General features: G+C 35.2%; 2 protein-coding genes and 2 pseudogenes across 2 annotated transcripts; all 4 read right to left on the bottom strand.

Moving 5' to 3' along the window:
- Positions 1-4047: 4047 nt before the first annotated feature.
- LOC116888028 lies at positions 4048-5603 on the bottom strand (annotated as a pseudogene).
- A 1972-nt stretch (positions 5604-7575) lies between these two features.
- LOC116889373 (high mobility group protein B4-like) lies at positions 7576-8082 on the bottom strand. Its single transcript, XM_032890475.1, has one exon. The coding sequence runs from the start codon at positions 8080-8082 to the stop codon at positions 7576-7578; it is 507 nt and encodes a 168-aa protein (XP_032746366.1).
- Positions 8083-11044: 2962 nt separating this feature from the next.
- Positions 11045-11551, bottom strand: LOC116889374 (high mobility group protein B4-like). The gene has a single exon (XM_032890476.1). It carries the CDS (start codon positions 11549-11551, stop codon positions 11045-11047), a length of 507 nt encoding a protein of 168 aa, XP_032746367.1.
- A 2866-nt stretch (positions 11552-14417) lies between these two features.
- LOC116889370 lies at positions 14418-14961 on the bottom strand (annotated as a pseudogene).
- Positions 14962-21198: the final 6237 nt, after the last annotated feature.

Below are 21198 nucleotides of genomic sequence, written 5' to 3'. Positions count from 1 at the left end.
CACTTAGCAAGCCAGGCATTTAACATGCCATTTGCTGCAGGTCTCCCATTTCAATCGTTTTTGTGAGCAGCACTTCTTTGTAAATAATTTTATTCTTTTTTTGTTAACTACTGTTCTTTATTGTAAACTTTTTCATAGATAATTTGAAAGCATGCCAATCTTTTTAGGATGCTACTACATATTTTGCAAATAAGTCTCACTGCCACTGCGTTTTGATTAGAAGATAGGAGGGAAATCTAAGCAGCCCGCAAGGTTATAAAATCTTGCTTGCTATACTCATATAAAAACAAATATATATTTATGTAACATCTTTCTATAATACCAGATGTTCAAATGGTAGTTTCACACTGCTTGTCTTTCAGTATAGATGGATATTTTTTAGTCTTCCCAGAAATATTCAAAATATTCACAAATTTAATACCTAGAATTCCTGCTATTTAATTTGTCTTCAGTAGTCTCTTTATCTCTTCATTTACCTGGTCTATTTAATAGTATTCCCCAGAAGTCTTCCTCTGCTCATTAGTTGCCTTATTTATACTTTAACACCTTGAATGGCTACATCTCATGTAACTTAATGTTCTTTAACGTTCTTGTAACTCAACCCTAGAAAGACATTGACATCACCTGAGGAACTTTTAAAACATACTGATGCCTAGTTACCTTTCCAGACCCATTAAGTCTGAATTCGGAGAACCATAGCAGTAGTTACTAAGCTTTGACTATTACTTCTCAGAAGATTATTCAGTGGGAGGTAGAAACAATGAAAACAATATTCCGAGTCTTACCAAATCCTATTTGCTTGAAAGTCTTATCTATAGTGCATATATTTGTTAATGACATAAAATATACATCACATCCATGGTTATAATATCTTAGTAGTTTTTATGTTCTTGCGTTAATTAGGGTCTCCACTGCTATGAAGAAACACCATGACCAAACAAACTCTTATAAAAGCAAACATTTAGTTGGGCTGGCTTACAGGATCAGTGGCTTAGTCCTTATCATAATGGCAGGAAGCATGGCATCTTTCAGGCAGACATAGCACTCAAGAAGCAGCTAAAAGTTTTGGATCTTGATCTGAAGGCAATCTGGAGAAGACTGGCATCCTCAGGAGCTAGGAGGAAGCTCTCAAATCCCACCCCCACAGTAACACACTGCCTCCAACAAGGCCATACCTACTCTAACAGGGCCACACCTCCTAATAGTTCCATTTCCCAGTCCAAGCATATTCAAATACCACAGTTACCATATCTGAACCTTGGTCAGGAAAATAGAGCAGTATAGAATAATCTGCATGTAAGGAGCTCTTACTTTGGCTTGATGGGAGCCTTAGAAGAGGCTCAAGTTGCAAGAAGATATTAGGTGATGAGGAAGAACCATATACTAAAGAAAACATTGAATTTTTGTCAGGAGAAACTCATCCGGTTAGCTACAAATTTGTGATGCCAATATGTGTAGCGGTTCTTGTTAAAAGGTCCTTAACAATTTCAAGACAGTGATGGTGGTATATAACCTGTAAACCCAGCGCCTTGGAAGAATAAGGCTAAGAATCATATTCAATGAAATAATAGAAAGACCATGTATATCTCAAAAGGGTATGGTAGAGATAAAACAAAACAAAAATGCTACATCAATCAGGAAGACAACTGAAAGTATGGGCCCTTATGTTAATGTGCGAGTATATATATATATATATATATATATATATTATATTTAAATTTTAACTATATCCCAAAGATAATGATGAGATCATGAAAAATCTACCTAAGAGTTAACTATTACAACTTTATATTTTAATGACAAGGTGAAAATTATATTTGTGTAATATAGAGACAAAATTACTGTTAATTGCTTTTAGGAAACATGGTTTACCATGTGCTTGATTCTTAAATGTTATAATATTTTTATTGTAATATGTTACATCATTTCCTGCTCCTTCAGCCCTTGCTGTGCACCCTCTTGCTCTCATATTCATAGCTTACTTTTAATTGTCTTATGCATATGTACACACACATATGTCTCTGTGTGTATGTGTGTGTACAAGTAAGAATACATATGTATACATATATATTTTAAATACATAATCTGAAATCTTCCCAGTCCATATAACATTACCTCTATGTGTAGGATTATCAACGCTGGCTACTTAAACATACCTGAACAATGAGAATACCAATGATAGTGCTATATCATGAAAAGAGATAGCATGCTAAGAACAGGAAAAATGGACTTTCCCCAAGGAATGACATCTACTCCCCATTGATTTATATTTTTAACTTTATTTAGTAAGAATGGTAACAATAATCACCCAAATAGTTCCTAATGGCCTGGTGGCATTTAAAGACCTTCATAAGCAAACACATTATGTATTTTGTCTTGGTTTATAGAAAAAAGGACAGTCAAGTGATTTTTCAGAAATTACACAGTTAATAACTACAGGGTTGAATCAGCCTGTCAAACACATACATGTCTGCTTTTACTAATACTTCTTGGTTTATCATTAAAAATACTTAAAAAAATTTCAAAAACAGAGCAAGTTGTGCAACATTCAAAGAGACTTGACTAAACTGTAGTTGAAGTCATTGTCTATTTGTTATTAAACCACTCCATTGAGATTCCATGCATGTTTTTTTAGGTAGATCTTGAAAACTTGTTTTATTTTTTCTTCTGAAAGCTCAAAAAAATATATTACATGAATCCTTATTTGCTTTTTCTGCTAAAAATTTGTAATCAAGTAAGTAATCACCAGACTTTTTTCTAAATTGAATGTTTGGTGATTTTTTTCTTTTGGGTGATGAGCATAAATTAGAATGGAGTGAACTATTAAACAAGCAAACAATCAAATAAATAAATGAAAAAAGGAAAAAAAACTGTCTTTTTCAATTCATGTCATGTAAAAGATGTCTACTGTTGTTGACTGTCCTATTTGACATATTTAAATTTTGATGATAAATTCTGATATTTTAAATATATTTGGAAATACTAAACATATCCTTGTAACAAATTAACCATTTGATAACATATGTCAAACAATATTCCTTAAATGGCGTAGCAACAATATCACGAACATACCTATTCAAATTAATATTAGTGAAGTACCGTAGCTAACAGATAAATCTCTAATTAAATGAAAGAAAGATTGGATGAAACAAATATTTAAAGACATGTAACGAACATATAGAATATTTAGCCAAGATGTATGGTTTTAGGCTTTATATAATATAACTATAAACTTGGTAAATAGTACCTTTCTATTCACTCCAACCTCTCCCCACACCTCGACAATCTTTCCTGGTCCAGCTCTCTAATAATTTTTGTTTTAACTAACTCTTTTTCTGTCTCTGTCTCTCTCTGTCTCTCTCTCTCTCTCTGTCTCTGTCTCTCTCTGTCTCTCTCTCTCTCTCTCTCTCTCTCTCTCTCTCTCTCTCTCTTTCAGAGTGCTCCTTTGTATCAACTAGAACTTTAAATACTTGAAAATTTATCTGTTCATAAGTAGATATAACAACTAAATTTGGGGAATATTTGTTTTATAAATATTTGATTATTTTTATAGGATCACTATGTTTGAGTTTATTTAGGTGTTTATTTTCTTGTAATTTAAGCATTTGGCTTAATTATACTCTAAGGGAAAACAACATTTTTTTTTAATAATCTTGGTTTCATGTTTTCTTTATTCTCTTGTCTTTCTGAGTTTGTTTGTAATTGGTACATAAACGGTGATTACAGTTCTGAGTGGCTACTGGAGGAAATATTATTTGAGTTTCAAAGCTACCTTACACTTCTTATAATAATATTATGTTCAAGCTATATAAATTAAAACTGTCACAAATGAGAAAAAGTAGAATACAAGCTCCATTGCACAGAGAATTCTATATATAAACTGATGGAAGGAACAGAACAGATTGGTTAGGTTCAATCTATAGTCCTTTACCTGGTTGGATTCCTTTCTTTCTTATCCTGAGTAGGTTCACAATTTATGTTTGTCATATGGCACTCCTCATTATCAATAGTGCGCTTTACTCTTTTTTTTTTCCAGTTGAATGAGGTTTATTGTTTCAGATTGGGTTTGCCCCATCCCTTGAAGTTTTACTTCCCGCGCTGGCATTGGTGGTAGTAGGCCTCCTGCTCTTCAAGGTACTTTGCCCACAGAATAGCAGCCTTCTCCTCATAGGGGATTTTGTCCACTTCCGCAGACCTGGACCACATCCTTCCGGCAGCCTTGGCCACCTTCGCCACAGTCAGGTTTGGGTGTTCTTCTTTTATCTGGTCAAAGTGATCCATGGAGAAGAGTAGGAACGAGGATGGGGGCTTCCGCGGTGCATCTACATCCCTCCTTCTTCTCTCCCTTCTAGGTCCAGTGTAGTTTCTCATTTCACGTTGGTACCGATCTTTGTCGCGCTTGGCTAGGGCTTCATACTTCTTCTTTTCCTTCTTGAGATGGTCCTCCACTTTTCAGAACACTTTCTAGAAAATTGAGTAAAGTCATAATAGGTGTTTGACTGTTGCTCCTTCATTTGATTTTGAAGTCCATCATAAAATGGACGTAAGGAGAGACGTTCACCTTTGGTCTTAGTTTGCTTTCTTTTTTCCCATGTTTATAAAAGCACAATTCGTCCTGATGATTGGATAGTAGCGATTGGTCTTTTCAGCATGAGCAACCTAGATAGTGCCCTCTATGTGGTGAAATGTTCCCTGTGTGTGTGCCTCAGCCAGGACCCAGCCTTTTCAGTGCTGGTGGGCATTGTTGGGTCAAAGGAGGCAATTGTGACGTCATCCCTGAGCTGACCAATGGCAGCCAAGCTCAGCCATTTACAGGAGGGCCCTCTTTTTTTTTTTCTTTTTTTTTTTTTTCACATTTTTCCCAGAATAGTTTTTCTGGGGAAAAAAGATTTTATTTATACATCATATAATGATATGTATATAACATATATATTATACATGTTTTGACACATTTTATAATACATGTATTATATATGACATATGTACATTATATATCATACATAATGCATGTATTCTGTATAATCCATATATAACATATAATACATGTATTATATACACATTGTATATGCAGGCATGCATAGGCTTTTTTTATTTCTTTTTATTAACTTGAGTATTTTTTATTTACATTTGAATATTATGTTAATATGCAGCATATATATATATATTATATTTAAATTTTAACTATATCCCAAAGATAATGATGAGATCCTTGAAAAATCTACCTAAGAGAGTTAACTATTACAACTTTATATTTTAATGACAAGGTAGAAAATTATATTTGTGTGTATAGAGACAAGGTACTGTTAATTGCTTTTAGGAAACATGGTTTACCCATGTGCTTGATTCTTAAATGTTATAATATTTTTATTGTAATATGTTACATCATTTCCTTTGCTCCTTCCAGCCCTTAACATGCACCCTCTTGCTCTCATATTCATAGCTTACTTTTAATTGTCACCCATGCATATGCACACACATTATGTCTCTGTGTGTATGTGTGTGTACAAGTAAGAATACATATGTATACATATATATTTTTAAATACATAAATACAATCTTCCCAGTCCATATAACATTACCTCTATGTGTAGGATTATCAACATGGCTACTTAAACATACCTGAACAATGAGAATACCAATGATAGTGCTATATCATGAAAGAGATAGCATGCTAAGAACAGGAAAAATGGACTTTCCCCAAGGAATGACATCTACTCCCATTTGATTTTATATTTTTAACTGTTGTAGTAAGAATGGTAACAATAATCACTGAAATAGTTCCTAATGGCCTGGTGGCATTTAAAGACCTTCATAAGCAAACACATTATGTATTTTGATCTTAGTTTATAGAAAAGGACAGTCAAGTGATTTTCCAGAAATTACACAGTTAATAACTACAGGGTTGAATCAGCCTGTCAAACACATACATGTCTGCTTTACTAATACTTCTTGGTTTATCATTAAGAAATACTTATAAAAGAAATTTCAAAACGAGCAAGTTATGCAACATTCAAAGAGACTTGACTAAACTGTAGTTGAAGTCATTGTCTATTTTGTTATTAAAAACCACTCCATTGAGATTCCCCATGCATGTTTTTTTAGGTAGATCGAGAAACTTGTTTATTTTTTTTTCTTCTGAGAAAGCTCTAAAAATATGTTACATGAATCACTTATTTTCTTTTCTGCTAAAGAATTTGTAATCAAAGTAAGTAATCACCAGACTTTTTTTCTAAATTGAATGTTTGGTGATTTTTTTTTTCTTTTGGGTGATGAGCATAAATTAGAATGGAGTGAACTATTAAACAAGCAAACAATCAAATAAATAAATGAAAAAGGAAAAAAAAACTGTCTTTTCCAATTCATGTCATGTAAGAAGATGTCTACTGTTGTTGACTGTCCTATTTTGACATATTTAAATTTTGATGATAAATTCTGATATTTTAAATATATTTGGAAATACTAAACATATCCTTGCTTAACAAATTAACCATTTGATAACATATGTCAAAAACAATATTCCTTAAATGGCTAACAACAATATCACAGACATACCTATTCAAGTGTATTAAAGTAGTACGTAGCTAACAGATAAATCTCTAATTAAATGAAAGAGAAGATTGGATGGAAACAAAAATTTAAAGACATGTGTGAACATATGAATATTTAGCCAAGATGTATGGTTTTAGGCACTATATAATGCCAACTATAAACTTGGTAAATAGTACCTTTCTGTTAACTCAACCTCTCCCACACCTCGACAATCTTTCCTGGTCAGCTCTAATAATTTTTGTTTTAACTAACTCTTTCTCTCTGTCTCTCTCTGTCTCTCTCTGTCTCTCTCTCTCTCTCTGTCTCTCTCTGTCTCTCTGTCTCTCTCTGTCTCTCTCTCTCTCTCTCTCTCTCTCTCTCTCTCTCTGTTCAAATTATTACTCCTTTGTATCAACTAGAACTTTAAATACTTGAAGATTTATCTGTTCATAGTAGATATAACAACTAAATTTGGGGAATATTTGTTTTATAAATATTTGATTATTTTTATAGGATCACTATGTTTGAGTTTATTTAGGTGTTTATTTTCTTGTAATTTAAGCATTTGGCTTAATTATACTCTAAGGGAAAACAACATTTTTTTTTAATAATCTTGGTTTCATGTTTTCTTTATTCTCTTGTCTTTCTGAGTTTGTTTGTAATTGGTACATAGACGGTGATTACAGTTCTGAGTGGCTACTGGAGGAAATATTATTTGAGTTTCAAAGCTACCTTACACTTCTTATAATAATATTATGTTCAAGCTATATAAATTAAAACTGTCACAAATGAGAAAAAGTAGAATACAAGCTCCATTGCACAGAGAATTCTATATATAAACTGATGGAAGGAACAGAACAGATTGGTTAGGTTCAATCTATAGTCCTTTACCTGGTTGGATTCCTTTCTTTCTTATCCTGAGTAGGTTCACAATTTATGTTTGTCATATGGCACTCCTCATTATCAATAGTGCGCTTTACTCTTTTTTTTTTTCCAGTTGAATGAGGTTTATTGTTTCAGATTGGGTTTGCCCCATCCCTTGAAGTTTTACTTCCCGCGCTGGCATTGGTGGTAGTAGGCCTCCTGCTCTTCAAGGTACTTTGCCCACAGAATAGCAGCCTTCTCCTCATAGGGGATTTTGTCCACTTCCGCAGACCTGGACCACATCCTTCCGGCAGCCTTGGCCACCTTCTCCACAGTCAGGTTTGGGTGTTCTTCTTTTATCTGGTCAAAGTGATCCATGGAGAAGAGTAGGAACGAGGATGGGGGCTTCCGCGGTGCATCTACATCCCTCCTCCTTCTCTCCCTTCTAGGTCCGGTGTAGTTTCTCATTTCACGTTGGTACCGATCTTTGTCGTGCTTGGCTAGGGCTTCATACTTCTTCTTTTCCTTCTTCGAGATGGTCCTCCACTTTTCAGAACACTTTCTAGAAAATTCGGTAAAGTCATAATAGGTGTTTGACTGTTGCTCCTTCATTTGATTTTTGAAGTCCATCATAAAATGGACGTAAGGAGAGACGTTCACCTTTGGTCTTAGTTTGCTTTCTTTTCCCATGTTTATAAAAGCACGAATTCCGGTCCTGATGATTGGATAGTAGCGATTGGTCTTTCACAGCATGAGCAACCTAGATAGTGCCCTCTATGTGGTGAAATGTTCTGTCTGTGTGCCTCAGCCAGGACCCAGCCTTTTCAGTGCTGGTGGGCATTGTTGGGTCAAAGGGGCAATTGTGGCGTCATCCTGAGCTGACCAATGGCAGCCAAGCTCAGCCATTTACAGGAGGGCCCTCTTTTTTTTTCTTTTTTTTTTTTTTCATTTTTTCCCAGAATAGTTTTTCTGGGGAAAAAAGATTTTATTATACATCATATAATGATATGTATATAACATATATATTATACATGTTTGACACATTTATAATACATGTATTATATATGACATATGTACATTATATATCATACATAATGCATGTATTCTGTATAATCCATATATAACATATAATACATGTATTATATACACATTGTATATGCAGGCATGCATAGGCTTTTTTTATTTCTTTTTATTAACTTGAGTATTTTTTATTTACATTTGAATGTTATGTTAATATGCAGCATATATATATATATATTATATTTAAATTTTAACTATATCCCAAAGATAATGATGAGATCCTTGAAAGATCTATATAAGAGAGAGTTAACTATTACAACTTTATATTTTAATGACAAGGTAGAAAATTATATTTGTGTGTATAGAGACAAGGTACTGTTAATTGCTTTTAGGAAACATGGTTTACCCATGTGCTTGATTCTTAAATGTTATAATATTTTTATTGTAATATGTTACATCATTTCCTTTGCTCCTTCCAGCCCTTAACATGCACCCTCTTGCTCTCATATTCATAGCTTACTTTTAATTGTCACCCATGCATATGCACACACACATATGTCTCTGTGTGTATGTGTGTGTACAAGTAAGAATACATATGTATACATATATATTTTTAAATACATAAATACAATCTTCCCAGTCCATATAACATTACCTCTATGTGTAGGATTATCAACATGGCTACTTAAACATACCTGAACAATGAGAATACCAATGATAGTGCTATATCATGAAAGAGATAGCATGCTAAGAACAGGAAAAATGGACTTTTCCCCAAGGAATGACATCTCTCCCATTTGATTTTATATTTTTAACTGTTGTAGTAAGAATGGTAACAATAATCACTGAAATAGTTCCTAATGGCCTGGTGGCATTTAAAGACCTTCATAAGCAAACACATTATGTATTTTGATCTTAGTTTATAGAAAAGGACAGTCAAGTGATTTTCCAGAAATTACACAGTTAATAACTACAGGGTTGAATCAGCCTGTCAGACACATACATGTCTGCTTTACTAATACTTCTTGGTTTATCATTAAGAAATACTTATAAAAGAAATTTCAAATGGCAAGTTATACAACATTCAAAGAGACTTGACTAAACTGTAGTTGAAGTCATTGTCTATTTTGTTATTAAAACCCTCCATTGAGATTCCCATGCATGTTTTTTTTTTAGGTAGATCTAGAAACTTGTTTATTTTTTTTTCTTCTGAAAGCTCTAAAAATATGTTACATGAATCCTTATTTGCTTTTCTGCTAAAAATTTGTAATCAAAGTAAGTAATCACCAGACTTTTTTTCTAAATTGAATGTTTGGTGATTTTTTTTTTCTTTTGGGTGATGAGCATAAATTAGAATGGAGTGAACTATTAAACAAGCAAACAATCAAATAAATAAATGAAAAAGGAAAAGAAAACTGTCTTTTCCAATTCATGTCATGTAAGAAGATGTCTACTGTTGTTGACTGTCCTATTTTGACATATTTAAATTTTGATGATAAATTCTGATATTTTAAATATATTTGGAAATACTAAACATATCCTTGCTTAACAAATTAACCATTTGATAACATATGTCAAACAATATTCCTTAAATGGCTAAGCAACAATATCACAGACATACCTATTCAAGTGTATTAAAGTAGTACGTAGCTAACAGATAAATCTCTAATTAAATGAAAGAGAAGATTGGATGGAAACAAAAATTTAAAGACATGTGTGAACATATGAATATTTAGCCAAGATGTATGGTTTTAGGCACTATATAATGCCAACTATAAACTTGGTAAATAGTACCTTTCTGTTAACTCAACCTCTCCCACACCTCGACAATCTTTCCTGGTCAGCTCTAATAATTTTTGTTTTAACTAACTCTTTCTGTCTCTCTGTCTCTCTCTGTCTCTCTCTCTCTCTCTCTCTCTCATCTCTGTCTCTCTCTGTCTCTGTCTCTCTCTCTCTCTCTCTCTCTCTCTCTCTGTTCAAATTATTACTCCTTTGTATCAACTAGAACTTTAAATACTTGAAGATTTATCTGTTCATAGTAGATATAACAACTAAATTTGGGGAATATTTGTTTTATAAATATTTGATTATTTTTATAGGATCACTATGTTTGAGTTTATTTAGGTGTTTATTTTCTTGTAATTTAAGCATTTGGCTTAATTATACTCTAAGGGAAAACAACATTTTTTTTTAATAATCTTGGTTTCATGTTTTCTTTATTCTCTTGTCTTTCTGAGTTTGTTTGTAATTGGTACATAAACGGTGATTACAGTTCTGAGTGGCTACTGGAGGAAATATTATTTGAGTTTCAAAGCTACCTTACACTTCTTATAATAATATTATGTTCAAGCTATATAAATTAAAACTGTCACAAATGAGAAAAAGTAGAATACAAGCTCCATTGCACAGAGAATTCTATATATAAACTGATGGAAGGAACAGAACAGATTGGTTGGGTTCAATCTATAGTCCTTTACCTGGTTGGATTCCTTTCTTTCTTATCCTGAGTAGGTTCACAATTTATGTTTGTCATATGGCACTCCTCATTATCAATAGTCGCTTTACTCTTTTTTTTTTTCCAGTTGAATGAGGTTTATTGTTTCAGATTGGGTTTGCCCCATCCCTTGAAGTTTTACTTCCCGCGCTGGCATTGGTGGTAGTAGGCCTCCTGCTCTTCAAGGTACTTTGCCCACAGAATAGCAGCCTTCTCCTCATAGGGGATTTTGTCCACTTCCGCAGACCTGGACCACATCCTTCCGGCAGCCTTGGCCACCTTCGCCACAGTCAGGTTTGGGTGTTCTTCTTTTATCTGGTCAAAGTGATCCATGGAGAAGAGTAGGAACGAGGATGGGGGCTTCCGCGGTGCATCTACATCCCTCCTTCTTCTCTCCCTTCTAGGTCCAGTGTAGTTTCTCATTTCACGTTGGTACCGATCTTTGTCGCGCTTGGCTAGGGCTTCATACTTCTTCTTTTCCTTCTTCGAGATGGTCCTCCACTTTTCAGAACACTTTCTAGAAAATTCGGTAAAGTCATAATAGGTGTTTGACTGTTGCTCCTTCATTTGATTTTTGAAGTCCATCATAAAATGGACGTAAGGAGAGACGTTCACCTTTGGTCTTAGTTTGCTTTCTTTTCCCATGTTTATAAAAGCACGAATTCCGGTCCTGATGATTGGATAGTAGCGATTGGTCTTTCACAGCATGAGCAACCTAGATAGTGCCCTCTATGTGGTGAAATGTTCCCTGTGTGTGTGCCTCAGCCAGGACCCAGCCTTTTCAGTGCTGGTGGGCATTGTTGGGTCAAAGGAGGCATTGTGGCGTCATCCCTGGCTGACCAATGGCAGCCAAGCTCAGCCATTTACAGGAGGGCCCTCTTTTTTTTTTTTTTTTTTTTTTTCACATTTTTCCCAGAATAGTTTTTCTGGGGAAAAAAGATTTTATTTATACATCATATAATGATATGTGTATAACATCTGTCTCTTATACACATCTAGATGTGTATAAGAGACAGATTCTGTGTCCCCCATATATTATAATTGTATTATTACACATTGTTGGTGTCTAACTTCTTGATCTATTTTTTTTTTATTAACTTGAGTATTTTTTTATTTACATTTGAATATTATGTTAATATGCAGCATATATATATATATTATATTTAAATTTTAACTATATCCCAAAGATAATGATGAGATCCTTGAAAGATCTATATAAGAGAGAGTTAACTATTACAACTTTATATTTTAATGACAAGGTAGAAAATTATATTTGTGTGTATAGAGACAAGGTACTGTTAATTGCTTTTAGGAAACATGGTTTACCCATGTGCTTGATTCTTAAATGTTATAATATTTTTATTGTAATATGTTACATCATTTCCTTTGCTCCTTCCAGCCCTTAACATGCACCCTCTTGCTCTCATATTCATAGCTTACTTTTAATTGTCACCCATGCATATGCACACACATTATGTCTCTGTGTGTATGTGTGTGTACAAGTAAGAATACATATGTATACATATATATTTTTAAATACATAAATACAATCTTCCAGTCCATATAACATTACCTCTATGTAGGATTATCAACATGGCTCTTAAACATACCTGAACAATGAGAATACCAATGATAGTGCTATATCATGAAAGAGATAGCATGCTAAGAACAGGAAAAATGGACTTTCCCCAAGGAATGACATCTACTCCCATTTGATTTTATATTTTTAACTGTTGTAGTAAGAATGGTAACAATAATCACTGAAATAGTTCCTAATGGCCTGGTGGCATTTAAAGACCTTCATAAGCAAACACATTATGTATTTTGATCTTAGTTTATAGAAAAGGACAGTCAAGTGATTTTCCAGAAATTACACAGTTAATAACTACAGGGTTGAATCAGCCTGTCAAACACATACATGTCTGCTTTACTAATACTTCTTGGTTTATCATTAAGAAATACTTATAAAAGAAATTTCAAAACGAGCAAGTTATGCAACATTCAAAGAGACTTGACTAAACTGTAGTTGAAGTCATTGTCTATTTTGTTGTTAAAACCACTCCATTGAGATTCCCATGCATGTTTTTTTAGGTAGATGGCAAGAAAACTTGTTTATTTTTTCTTCTGAGAAAGCTCTAAAAATATGTTACATGAATCACTTATTTGCTTTTCTGCTAAAGAATTTGTAATCAAAGTAAGTAATCACCAGACTTTTTTTCTAAATTGAATGTTTGGTGATTTTTTTTCTTTTGGGTGATGAGCATAAATTAGAATGGAGTGAACTATTAAACAAGCGAACAATCAAATAAATAAATGAAAAAGGAAAAGAAAACTGTCTTTTCCAATTCATGTCATGTAAGAAGATGTCTACTGTTGTTGACTGTCCTATTTTGACATATTTAAATTTTGATGATAAATTCTGATATTTTAAATATATTTGGAAATACTAAACATATCCCTTAACAAATTAACCATTTGATAACATATGTCAAACAATATTGTTTAAATGGCTAAGCAACAATATCACAGACATACCTATTCAAGTGTATTAAAGTAGTACGTAGCTAACAGATAAATCTCTAATTAAATGAAAGAGAAGATTGGATGGAAACAAAAATTTAAAGACATGTGTGAACATATGAATATTTAGCCAAGATGTATGGTTTTAGGCACTATATAATGCCAACTATAAACTTGGTAAATAGTACCTTTCTGTTAACTCAACCTCTCCCACACCTCGACAATCTTTCCTGGTCAGCTCTAATAATTTTTGTTTTAACTAACTCTTTCTCTCTGTCTCTCTCTGTCTCTCTCTGTCTCTCTCTCTCTCTCTGTCTCTCTCTGTCTCTCTGTCTCTCTCTGTCTCTGTCTCTCTCTCTGTCTCTCTCTCTCTCTCTGTTCAAATTATTACTCCTTTGTATCAACTAGAACTTTAAATACTTGAAGATTTATCTGTTCATAGTAGATATAACAACTAAATTGGAATATTTGTTTTAAATATTTGATTATTTTTATAGGATCACTATGTTTGAGTTTATTTAGGTGTTTATTTTCTTGTAATTTAAGCATTTGGCTTAATTTATACTCTAAGGAAAACAACATTTTTTTTTAATAATCTTGGTTTCATGTTTTCTTTATTCTCTTGTCTTTCTGAGTTTGTTTGTAATTGGTACATAAACGGTGATTACAGTTCTGAGTGGCTACTGGAGGAAATATTATTTGAGTTTCAAAGCTACCTTACACTTCTTATAATAATATTATGTTCAAGCTATATAAATTAAAACTGTCACAAATGAGAAAAAGTAGAATACAAGCTCCATTGCACAGAGAATTCTATATATAAACTGATGGAAGGAACAGAACAGATTGGTTAGGTTCAATCTATAGTCCTTTACCTGGTTGGATTCCTTTCTTTCTTATCCTGAGTAGGTTCACAATTTATGTTTGTCATATGGCACTCCTCATTATCAATAGTGCGCTTTACTCTTTTTTTTTTCCAGTTGAATGAGGTTTATTGTTTCAGATTGGGTTTGCCCCATCCCTTGAAGTTTTACTTCCCGCGCTGGCATTGGTGGTAGTAGGCCTCCTGCTCTTCAAGGTACTTTGCCCACAGAATAGCAGCCTTCTCCTCATAGGGATTTTGTCCACTTCAGACCTGGACCACATCCTTCCGCAGCCTTGGCCACCTTCTCATCCACAGTCAGGTTTGGGTGTTCTTCTTTTATCTGGTCAAAGTGATCCATGGAGAAGAGTAGGAACGAGGATGGGGGCTTCCGCGGTGCATCTACATCCCTCCTTCTTCTCTCCCTTCTAGGTCCGGTGTAGTTTCTCATTTCACGTTGGTACCGATCTTTGTCGCGCTTGGCTAGGGCTTCATACTTCTTCTTTTCCTTCTTCGAGATGGTCCTCCACTTTTCAGAACACTTTCTAGAAAATTCGGTAAAGTCATAATAGGTGTTTGACTGTTGCTCCTTCATTTGATTTTTGAAGTCCATCATAAAATGGACGTAAGGAGAGACGTTCACCTTTGGTCTTAGTTTGCTTTCTTTTCCCATGTTTATAAAAGCACGAATTCCGGTCCTGATGATTGGATAGTAGCGATTGGTCTTTCACAGCATGAGCAACCTAGATAGTGCCCTCTATGTGGTGAAATGTTCCCTGTGTGTGTGCCTCAGCCAGGACCCAGCCTTTTCAGTGCTGGTGGGCATTGTTGGGTCAAAGGAGGCAATTGTGACGTCATCCCTGAGCTGACCAATGGCAGCCAAGCTCAGCCATTTACAGGAGGGCCCTCTTTTTTTTTTTCTTTTCTTTTTTTTTTCACATTTTTCCCAGAATAGTTTTTCTGGGGAAAAAAGATTTTATTTATACATCATATAATGATATGTATATAACATATATATTATACATGTTTTGACACATTTTATAATACATGTATTATATATGACATATGTACATTATATATCATACATAATGCATGTATTCTGTATAATCCATATATAACATATAATACATGTATTATATACATTGTATATGCAGGCATGCATAGGTTTTTTTTTTTATTTTTTTATTAACTTGAGTATTTTTTTTTATTTACATTTGAATGTTATTCCTTTCCAGGTTTCCAGGCAAACATCCCCTAATCCCTCCCTCCCCTTCTTTTATGGGTGTTCCTCCCCACCTCCCCCCATTGCCGCCTCCCTCAACAATCACATTCACTGGGGTTCAGTCTTAGCAGGACCCAGGGCTTCCCTTCCACTGGTGATCTTATTTAGGATATTCATTGCTACCTATGAGGTCAGAGTCCAGGGTCAGTCCATATAGTCTTTAGGTAGTGGCTTAGTCCCTGGAAGCTCTGGTTGCTTGGCATTGTTGTTCATAAGGGATCTCGAGCCCCTTCAAGCTCTTCCAGTTCTTTCTCTGATTCCTTCAACGGAGGTCCTGTTCTCAGTTCAGTGCTTTGCTGCTGGCATTCACCTATGTATTTGCTGTATTCTGGCTGTGTCTCTCAGGATCGATCTACATCCGGCTCCTGTCTGCCTGCACGTCTTTGCTTCATCCATCTTTTCTAATTGGGTGGCTGTATATGTATGGGCCATGTGGGGGGTGGCTCTGAATGGGTGTTTTCGTGTCTATTTTAATCTTTTGCCTCTATTCCTCCTAAGGGGTATTCTTGTTCCTTTTTTAAAGAAGGAGTGAAGCATTCACATTTTGATCATCCGCCTTTTGAGTTTCATGTTTTCTGTGTATCTAGGGTAATTCAAGCATTTGGGCTAATAGCCACTTATCAATGAGTACACACCATGTGTATTTTTCTGTGATTGGGTTACCTCACTCAGGATATTTTCCAGTTCCAACCATTTGCCTACGAATTTCATAAAGTCATTGTTTTTGATAGCTTAGTAATATTCCATTGTGTAGATGTACCACATTTTCTGTATCCATTCCTCTGTTGAAGGGCATCTGTATTCTTTCCAGCTTCTGGCTATTATAAATAAGGATGCTATGAACATAGTGGAGCACGTGTCTTTTTTTATATGTTGGGGCATCTTTTGGGTATATGCCCAAGAGAGGTATAGCTGGATCCTCAGGTAGTTCAATGTCCAATTTTCTGAGGAACCTCCAGACTGATTTCCAGAATGGTTTACCAGTCTGCAATCCCACCAACAATGGAGGAGTGTTCCTCTTTCTCCACATCCTCACCAGCATTTCCTGTCACCTGAGTTTTATCTTAGCCATTCTCACTGGTGTGAGGTGAAACTCAGGGTTGTTTTGATTTGCATTTTCCTTATGACTAAAGATGTTGAACATTTCTTTAGCTGTTTCTCAGTCATTCGGCATTCCTCAGCTGTGAATTCTTTGTTTAGCTCTGAACCCCATTTTTTAATAGGGTTATTTGTCTCCATGCGTCTAACTTCTTTTGAGTTCTTGTATATTTTGATATAAGGCCTTTATCACTTGTAGGATTGGTAAAGATCTTTTCCCAATCTGTTGGTTGCCATTTTCCCCTAACCACAGTGTCCTTTGCCTTCAGAAGCTTTGCAGTTTTATGAGATCCCATTTGTCGATTCTTGATCTTAGAGCATAATTCATTGGTGTTTTGTTCAGGAAATTTTTTCCAGTGCCCATGTGTTCCAGATGCTGCCCTAGTTTTTCTTCTATTAGTTTGAGTGTATCTGGTTTGATGTGGAGGTCCTTGATCCACTTGGACTTAAGCTTTGTACAGGGTGATAAGTATGGATCGATTTGCATTCTTCTACATGTTGACTCCTCCAGTTGAACCAGCACCATTTGCTGAAAATGCTATCTTTTTTTCCATTGATGGTTTTGGCCTTTGTCAAAAAAAATCAATGACCATAGGGTGTGGGTTCATTTCTGGGTCTTCAATTTATTCCATTGGTCTATCTGTCTGTCTCTGTACCAATACCATGCAGTTTTTATCACTATTGCTCTGTAATATTGCTTGAGTTCAGGGATAGTGATTCCCCTGAAGTCCTTTTTTTTTTTATTGTTGAGGATAGTTTTAGCTATCCTGGGTTTTTTGTTATTCCAGATGAATTTGTAAATTGTTCTGTCTAACTTTTTGAAGAATTGGATTGGTATTTTGATGGGGATTGCATTGAATCTGTAGATTGCTTTTGGTAAAATGGCCATTTTTACTATATTAATCCTGCCAATCCATGAGCATGGGAGATCTTTCCATCTTCTGAGGTCTTCTTCAATTTCTTTCTTCAGTGTCTTGAAGTTCTTATTGTACAGATCTTTTACTTGCTTGGTTAAAGTCACACCGAGGTATTTTATATTATTTGGGTCTATTATGAAGGGTGTCGCTTCCCTAATATCTTTTCTCGGCTTGTTTTCTTTGTGTAGAGGAAGGCTACTGATTTATTTGAGTTAATTTTATACCCAGCCACTTTGTTGAAGTTGTTTATCAGCATTAGTATTTCTCTGGTGGAACTTTTGGGATCACTTAAATATACTAGCATATCATATGCAAATAGTGATATTTTGACTTCTTCTTTTCCAATATGCATCCCCTTGATTTCTTTTTGTTGTCTGATTGCTCTGGTTAGAACTTCAAGAACTATATTGAATAAGTAGGGAGAGAGTGGGCAGCCTTGTCTAGTCCCTGATTTTAGTGGGATTGCTTCAAGTTTCTCTCCATTTAGTTTAATGTTAGCCACTGGTTTACTGTATATGGCTTTTACTATGTTTAGATGTGGGTCTTGAATTCCTATTCTTTCCAGGACTTTATCATGAAGGGGTGTTGAATTTTGTCAAATGCTTTTCAGCATCTAATGAAATGATCATGTGGTTTTTATCTTTCAGTTTGTTTATATAATGGATCACGTTGATGGTTTTCCTCAGATATTAAACCATCCCTGCATGCCTGGGATGAAGTTTCACTTGATCATGGTGGATGATTGTTTTGATGTGCTCTTGGATTCGGTTTGCCAGAATTTTATTGAGTATTTTTGCCGATATTCATAAGGGAAATTGGTCTGAAGTTCTCTTTTCTTTTGTTGGGTCTTTGTGGTTTAGGTATAAGAGTAATTGTGGCTTCATAGAAGGAATTCGGTAGGTGCACTTTACTCTTAATCATATAAAAGTGCTGGTTTTTACCCATAAGTATTTTTATTATGGCTTTGCTTTTTCTTTTGTTTACTTCACTGACCAATGCCAGACTAAGCAAGAGTTTTTATAATGATAATAAAGTCATTTTAAGAGTACATAAAAAATACAGAAATATTCTAGCATATGGATCTTAATATATGTATGAAAAATTGAGGCACATAAAGAAGTGAGTAACAATTTTTTAATATATTTATTTTATTGGAGGTTGTTTCTCCACGACTTCGTATAAGCATTTTAAGAAATCATTTTCCTTAAATTATTTTTTATAATTGTGCATATTAGTTACTAAGGTCAGACTAGTTTCTTTTATTTCCCATAGATAATTACAGGAATATCAGGTAACCACACACAAAAAATCAATAGTGCTCAACATAACAACTAAGATATATCTTACTTTATTGAACCTTGAAACTATTTTTTAGTCATTATTATCATTATACTGTTTTCTCAAAAATAGGTAGGTCATACACTGGAATTGTATAACTAGAAAAAGTTGTGATAATTTAGTAAATTTTCAATTGGTGTTTGTGGGGTCCCAAGTATATGACATTAGACTTTTATTTATTCTATTAATTTTATTGCTCTTGCCTTTGGATATGAATCACTTCATCTACTTTTGAAATTTCCTTCTTTCCTTTTTTTCCTTCTTTCACTTGGACATCTAGACCAATCTCATAATATCGATTAGTCTTTCAACCCAGAGAATTATTATATTTATATCTCCCTGTTTACTATTTAACTCTTCACAAACAAGATCTCGCAAACACTAGCTGTATATTTACACACACATACAGATACAAACACAACCATCTCCCCCAACACTTACCCAGTTCTGAAAACTCACTATTTTACTAATAAAATCATTTACATCCTTCTAAAACCCAGTTCTTTGAATGTTACCACTGCTCTTTTCTTTCTTTTTCCTTTTTTTTTTCATTTTTTAAAGCATTTTATTTGTTTACATTTCAAATGATATCCTTCTTCCTGGTTACCCCTCCACAGACCCCCATCTCATTCCCCTTCCCCTCCCATTTTGCCTCTATGAGGGTGTTCCTTCACCCACTCATTGATGTCTGTCTTAATGCTCTAGCATCCCCCTTCGCTGGAGCACCAAGCCACCACAGGACCAAGGGCCTCCCCTCCCATTAATGTCAGATAAGGCCATCCTCTGCTACATATGGATCTGGAGCCATGCATTCCTCTGTATATACTCTTTGGTTGGTGGTTAAGTCCCTGGGATCTCAGGGTGGTCCAGTTAGTTGATATTATTCTTCCAAGGAGCAAATCCCTTCGGCTTCTTCAGTCTTTCCCATAACTATTCCACTGGGATCCTGGGACTCCATCCAAAGGTTGGCTACGAGTGTTTGCATCTGTATTGATCAGGTGCTGGTAGAACACCTCAGGGAACAGTCATACCATGCTCCTATCAGCAAGAACTTCTTGGCATCAGCAATAGTGTAGGGTTTTGGTGTCTGAAGATGGGATGGATCCCTAGGTAGGATCATCTCCTGATGGCCTTTCTTTCCGTCTCTGTTCCATTTTTTGTCCTTGTCTTTCCCTTGGACAGAAAAAAAAATTCTAGGGGCTGTGCCTATCTACTGGAGGTGGGCTCTACAGGCCCCTTTGTTGGATATTTCAGCTAAAGTGATCACTGTTGGGTTTTAGGAGCCTCTCGGTTTCCTGGAGTCTGAGAATTTCTAGTGGGTACCCCCCCCATTCCCCAACCCCACTGCTACATCTTTTCATTCAATTTCCTGACCCTTGTACTTCTCTCCTGTCCCTTCAAATACCTGATCTTGCCCTGACTTTTCCCCTCCCCCTCCTCTCTCCTTCCTAGATCCCTCCGACTACATTCTGTGACTATTTTGTTCCATCTTCTATGTAAAATTGAAGTATCTACACTTTGGTCCTCCTTCTTCTTAAGCTCCATGTGGATTGTGGGTTGTATCATGGGTATTCTGAACTTTGTGGCTAATATCTACCTATCAATGAGTACATACCATGTGTGTTCTTTTGTGTCTGGGTTACTTCACTCAGGATAATATTTTCTAGTTCCATCCATTTGCCTGTGAATTTCATGAAGTCATTGTTTTTTTTGTTTGTTTGTTTGTTTTTCTTTTTTTTCTTTTTTTTTTAATTAACTTGAGTATTTCTTATGTACATTTCGAGTGTTATTCCCTTTCCTGTTTCCGGCAAACATCCCCTTCCTCCCCCTTCCTTATGGGTGTGTTCCTCCCCACCTCCCCCATTGCCGCCTCCCCCTGACAGTCTAGTTAAATGGGGGTTCAGTCTTAGCAGGACCCAGGGCTTCCCCTTCCACTGGTGCTCTTACTAGGATATTCATTGCTACCTATGAGGTCAGAGTCCAGGGTCAGTCCATGTATAGTCTTTAGTAGTGGCTTAGTCCCTGAAGCTCTGTTGCTTGGCATTGTTGTACATATGGAGTCTCAAGCCCTTCAAGCTCTTTCCAGTTCTTTTTTCTGATTCCTTCAACGGGGTCCTGTTCTCAGTGTCAGTGGTTTGCTGCTGCATTCGCCTCTGTATTTGCTGTATTCTGGCTGTGTCTCAGGATCGATCTACATCCGCTCCTGTCGGTCTGCAATTTCTTTTGCTTCATCCATCTTGTCTAATTGGGTGGCAGATTATGTATGGGCCATATG

This window comes from Rattus rattus, chromosome X, assembly GCF_011064425.1.
Source record: "Rattus rattus isolate New Zealand chromosome X, Rrattus_CSIRO_v1, whole genome shotgun sequence".
NCBI lineage: Eukaryota > Metazoa > Chordata > Mammalia > Rodentia > Muridae > Rattus > Rattus rattus.
Note: the sequence above shows the minus strand (reverse complement) of the source record. Positions and strands in the feature narration are given on the sequence as shown.

Excerpts from the sequence above, each read along its gene's own strand:
- LOC116889373 (XM_032890475.1), bottom strand. The coding sequence starts at position 8,082 with ATGGGAAAAGAAAGCAAACTAAGACCAAAGGTGAACGTCTCTCCTTAC.
- LOC116889374 (XM_032890476.1), bottom strand. The coding sequence starts at position 11,551 with ATGGGAAAAGAAAGCAAACTAAGACCAAAGGTGAACGTCTCTCCTTAC.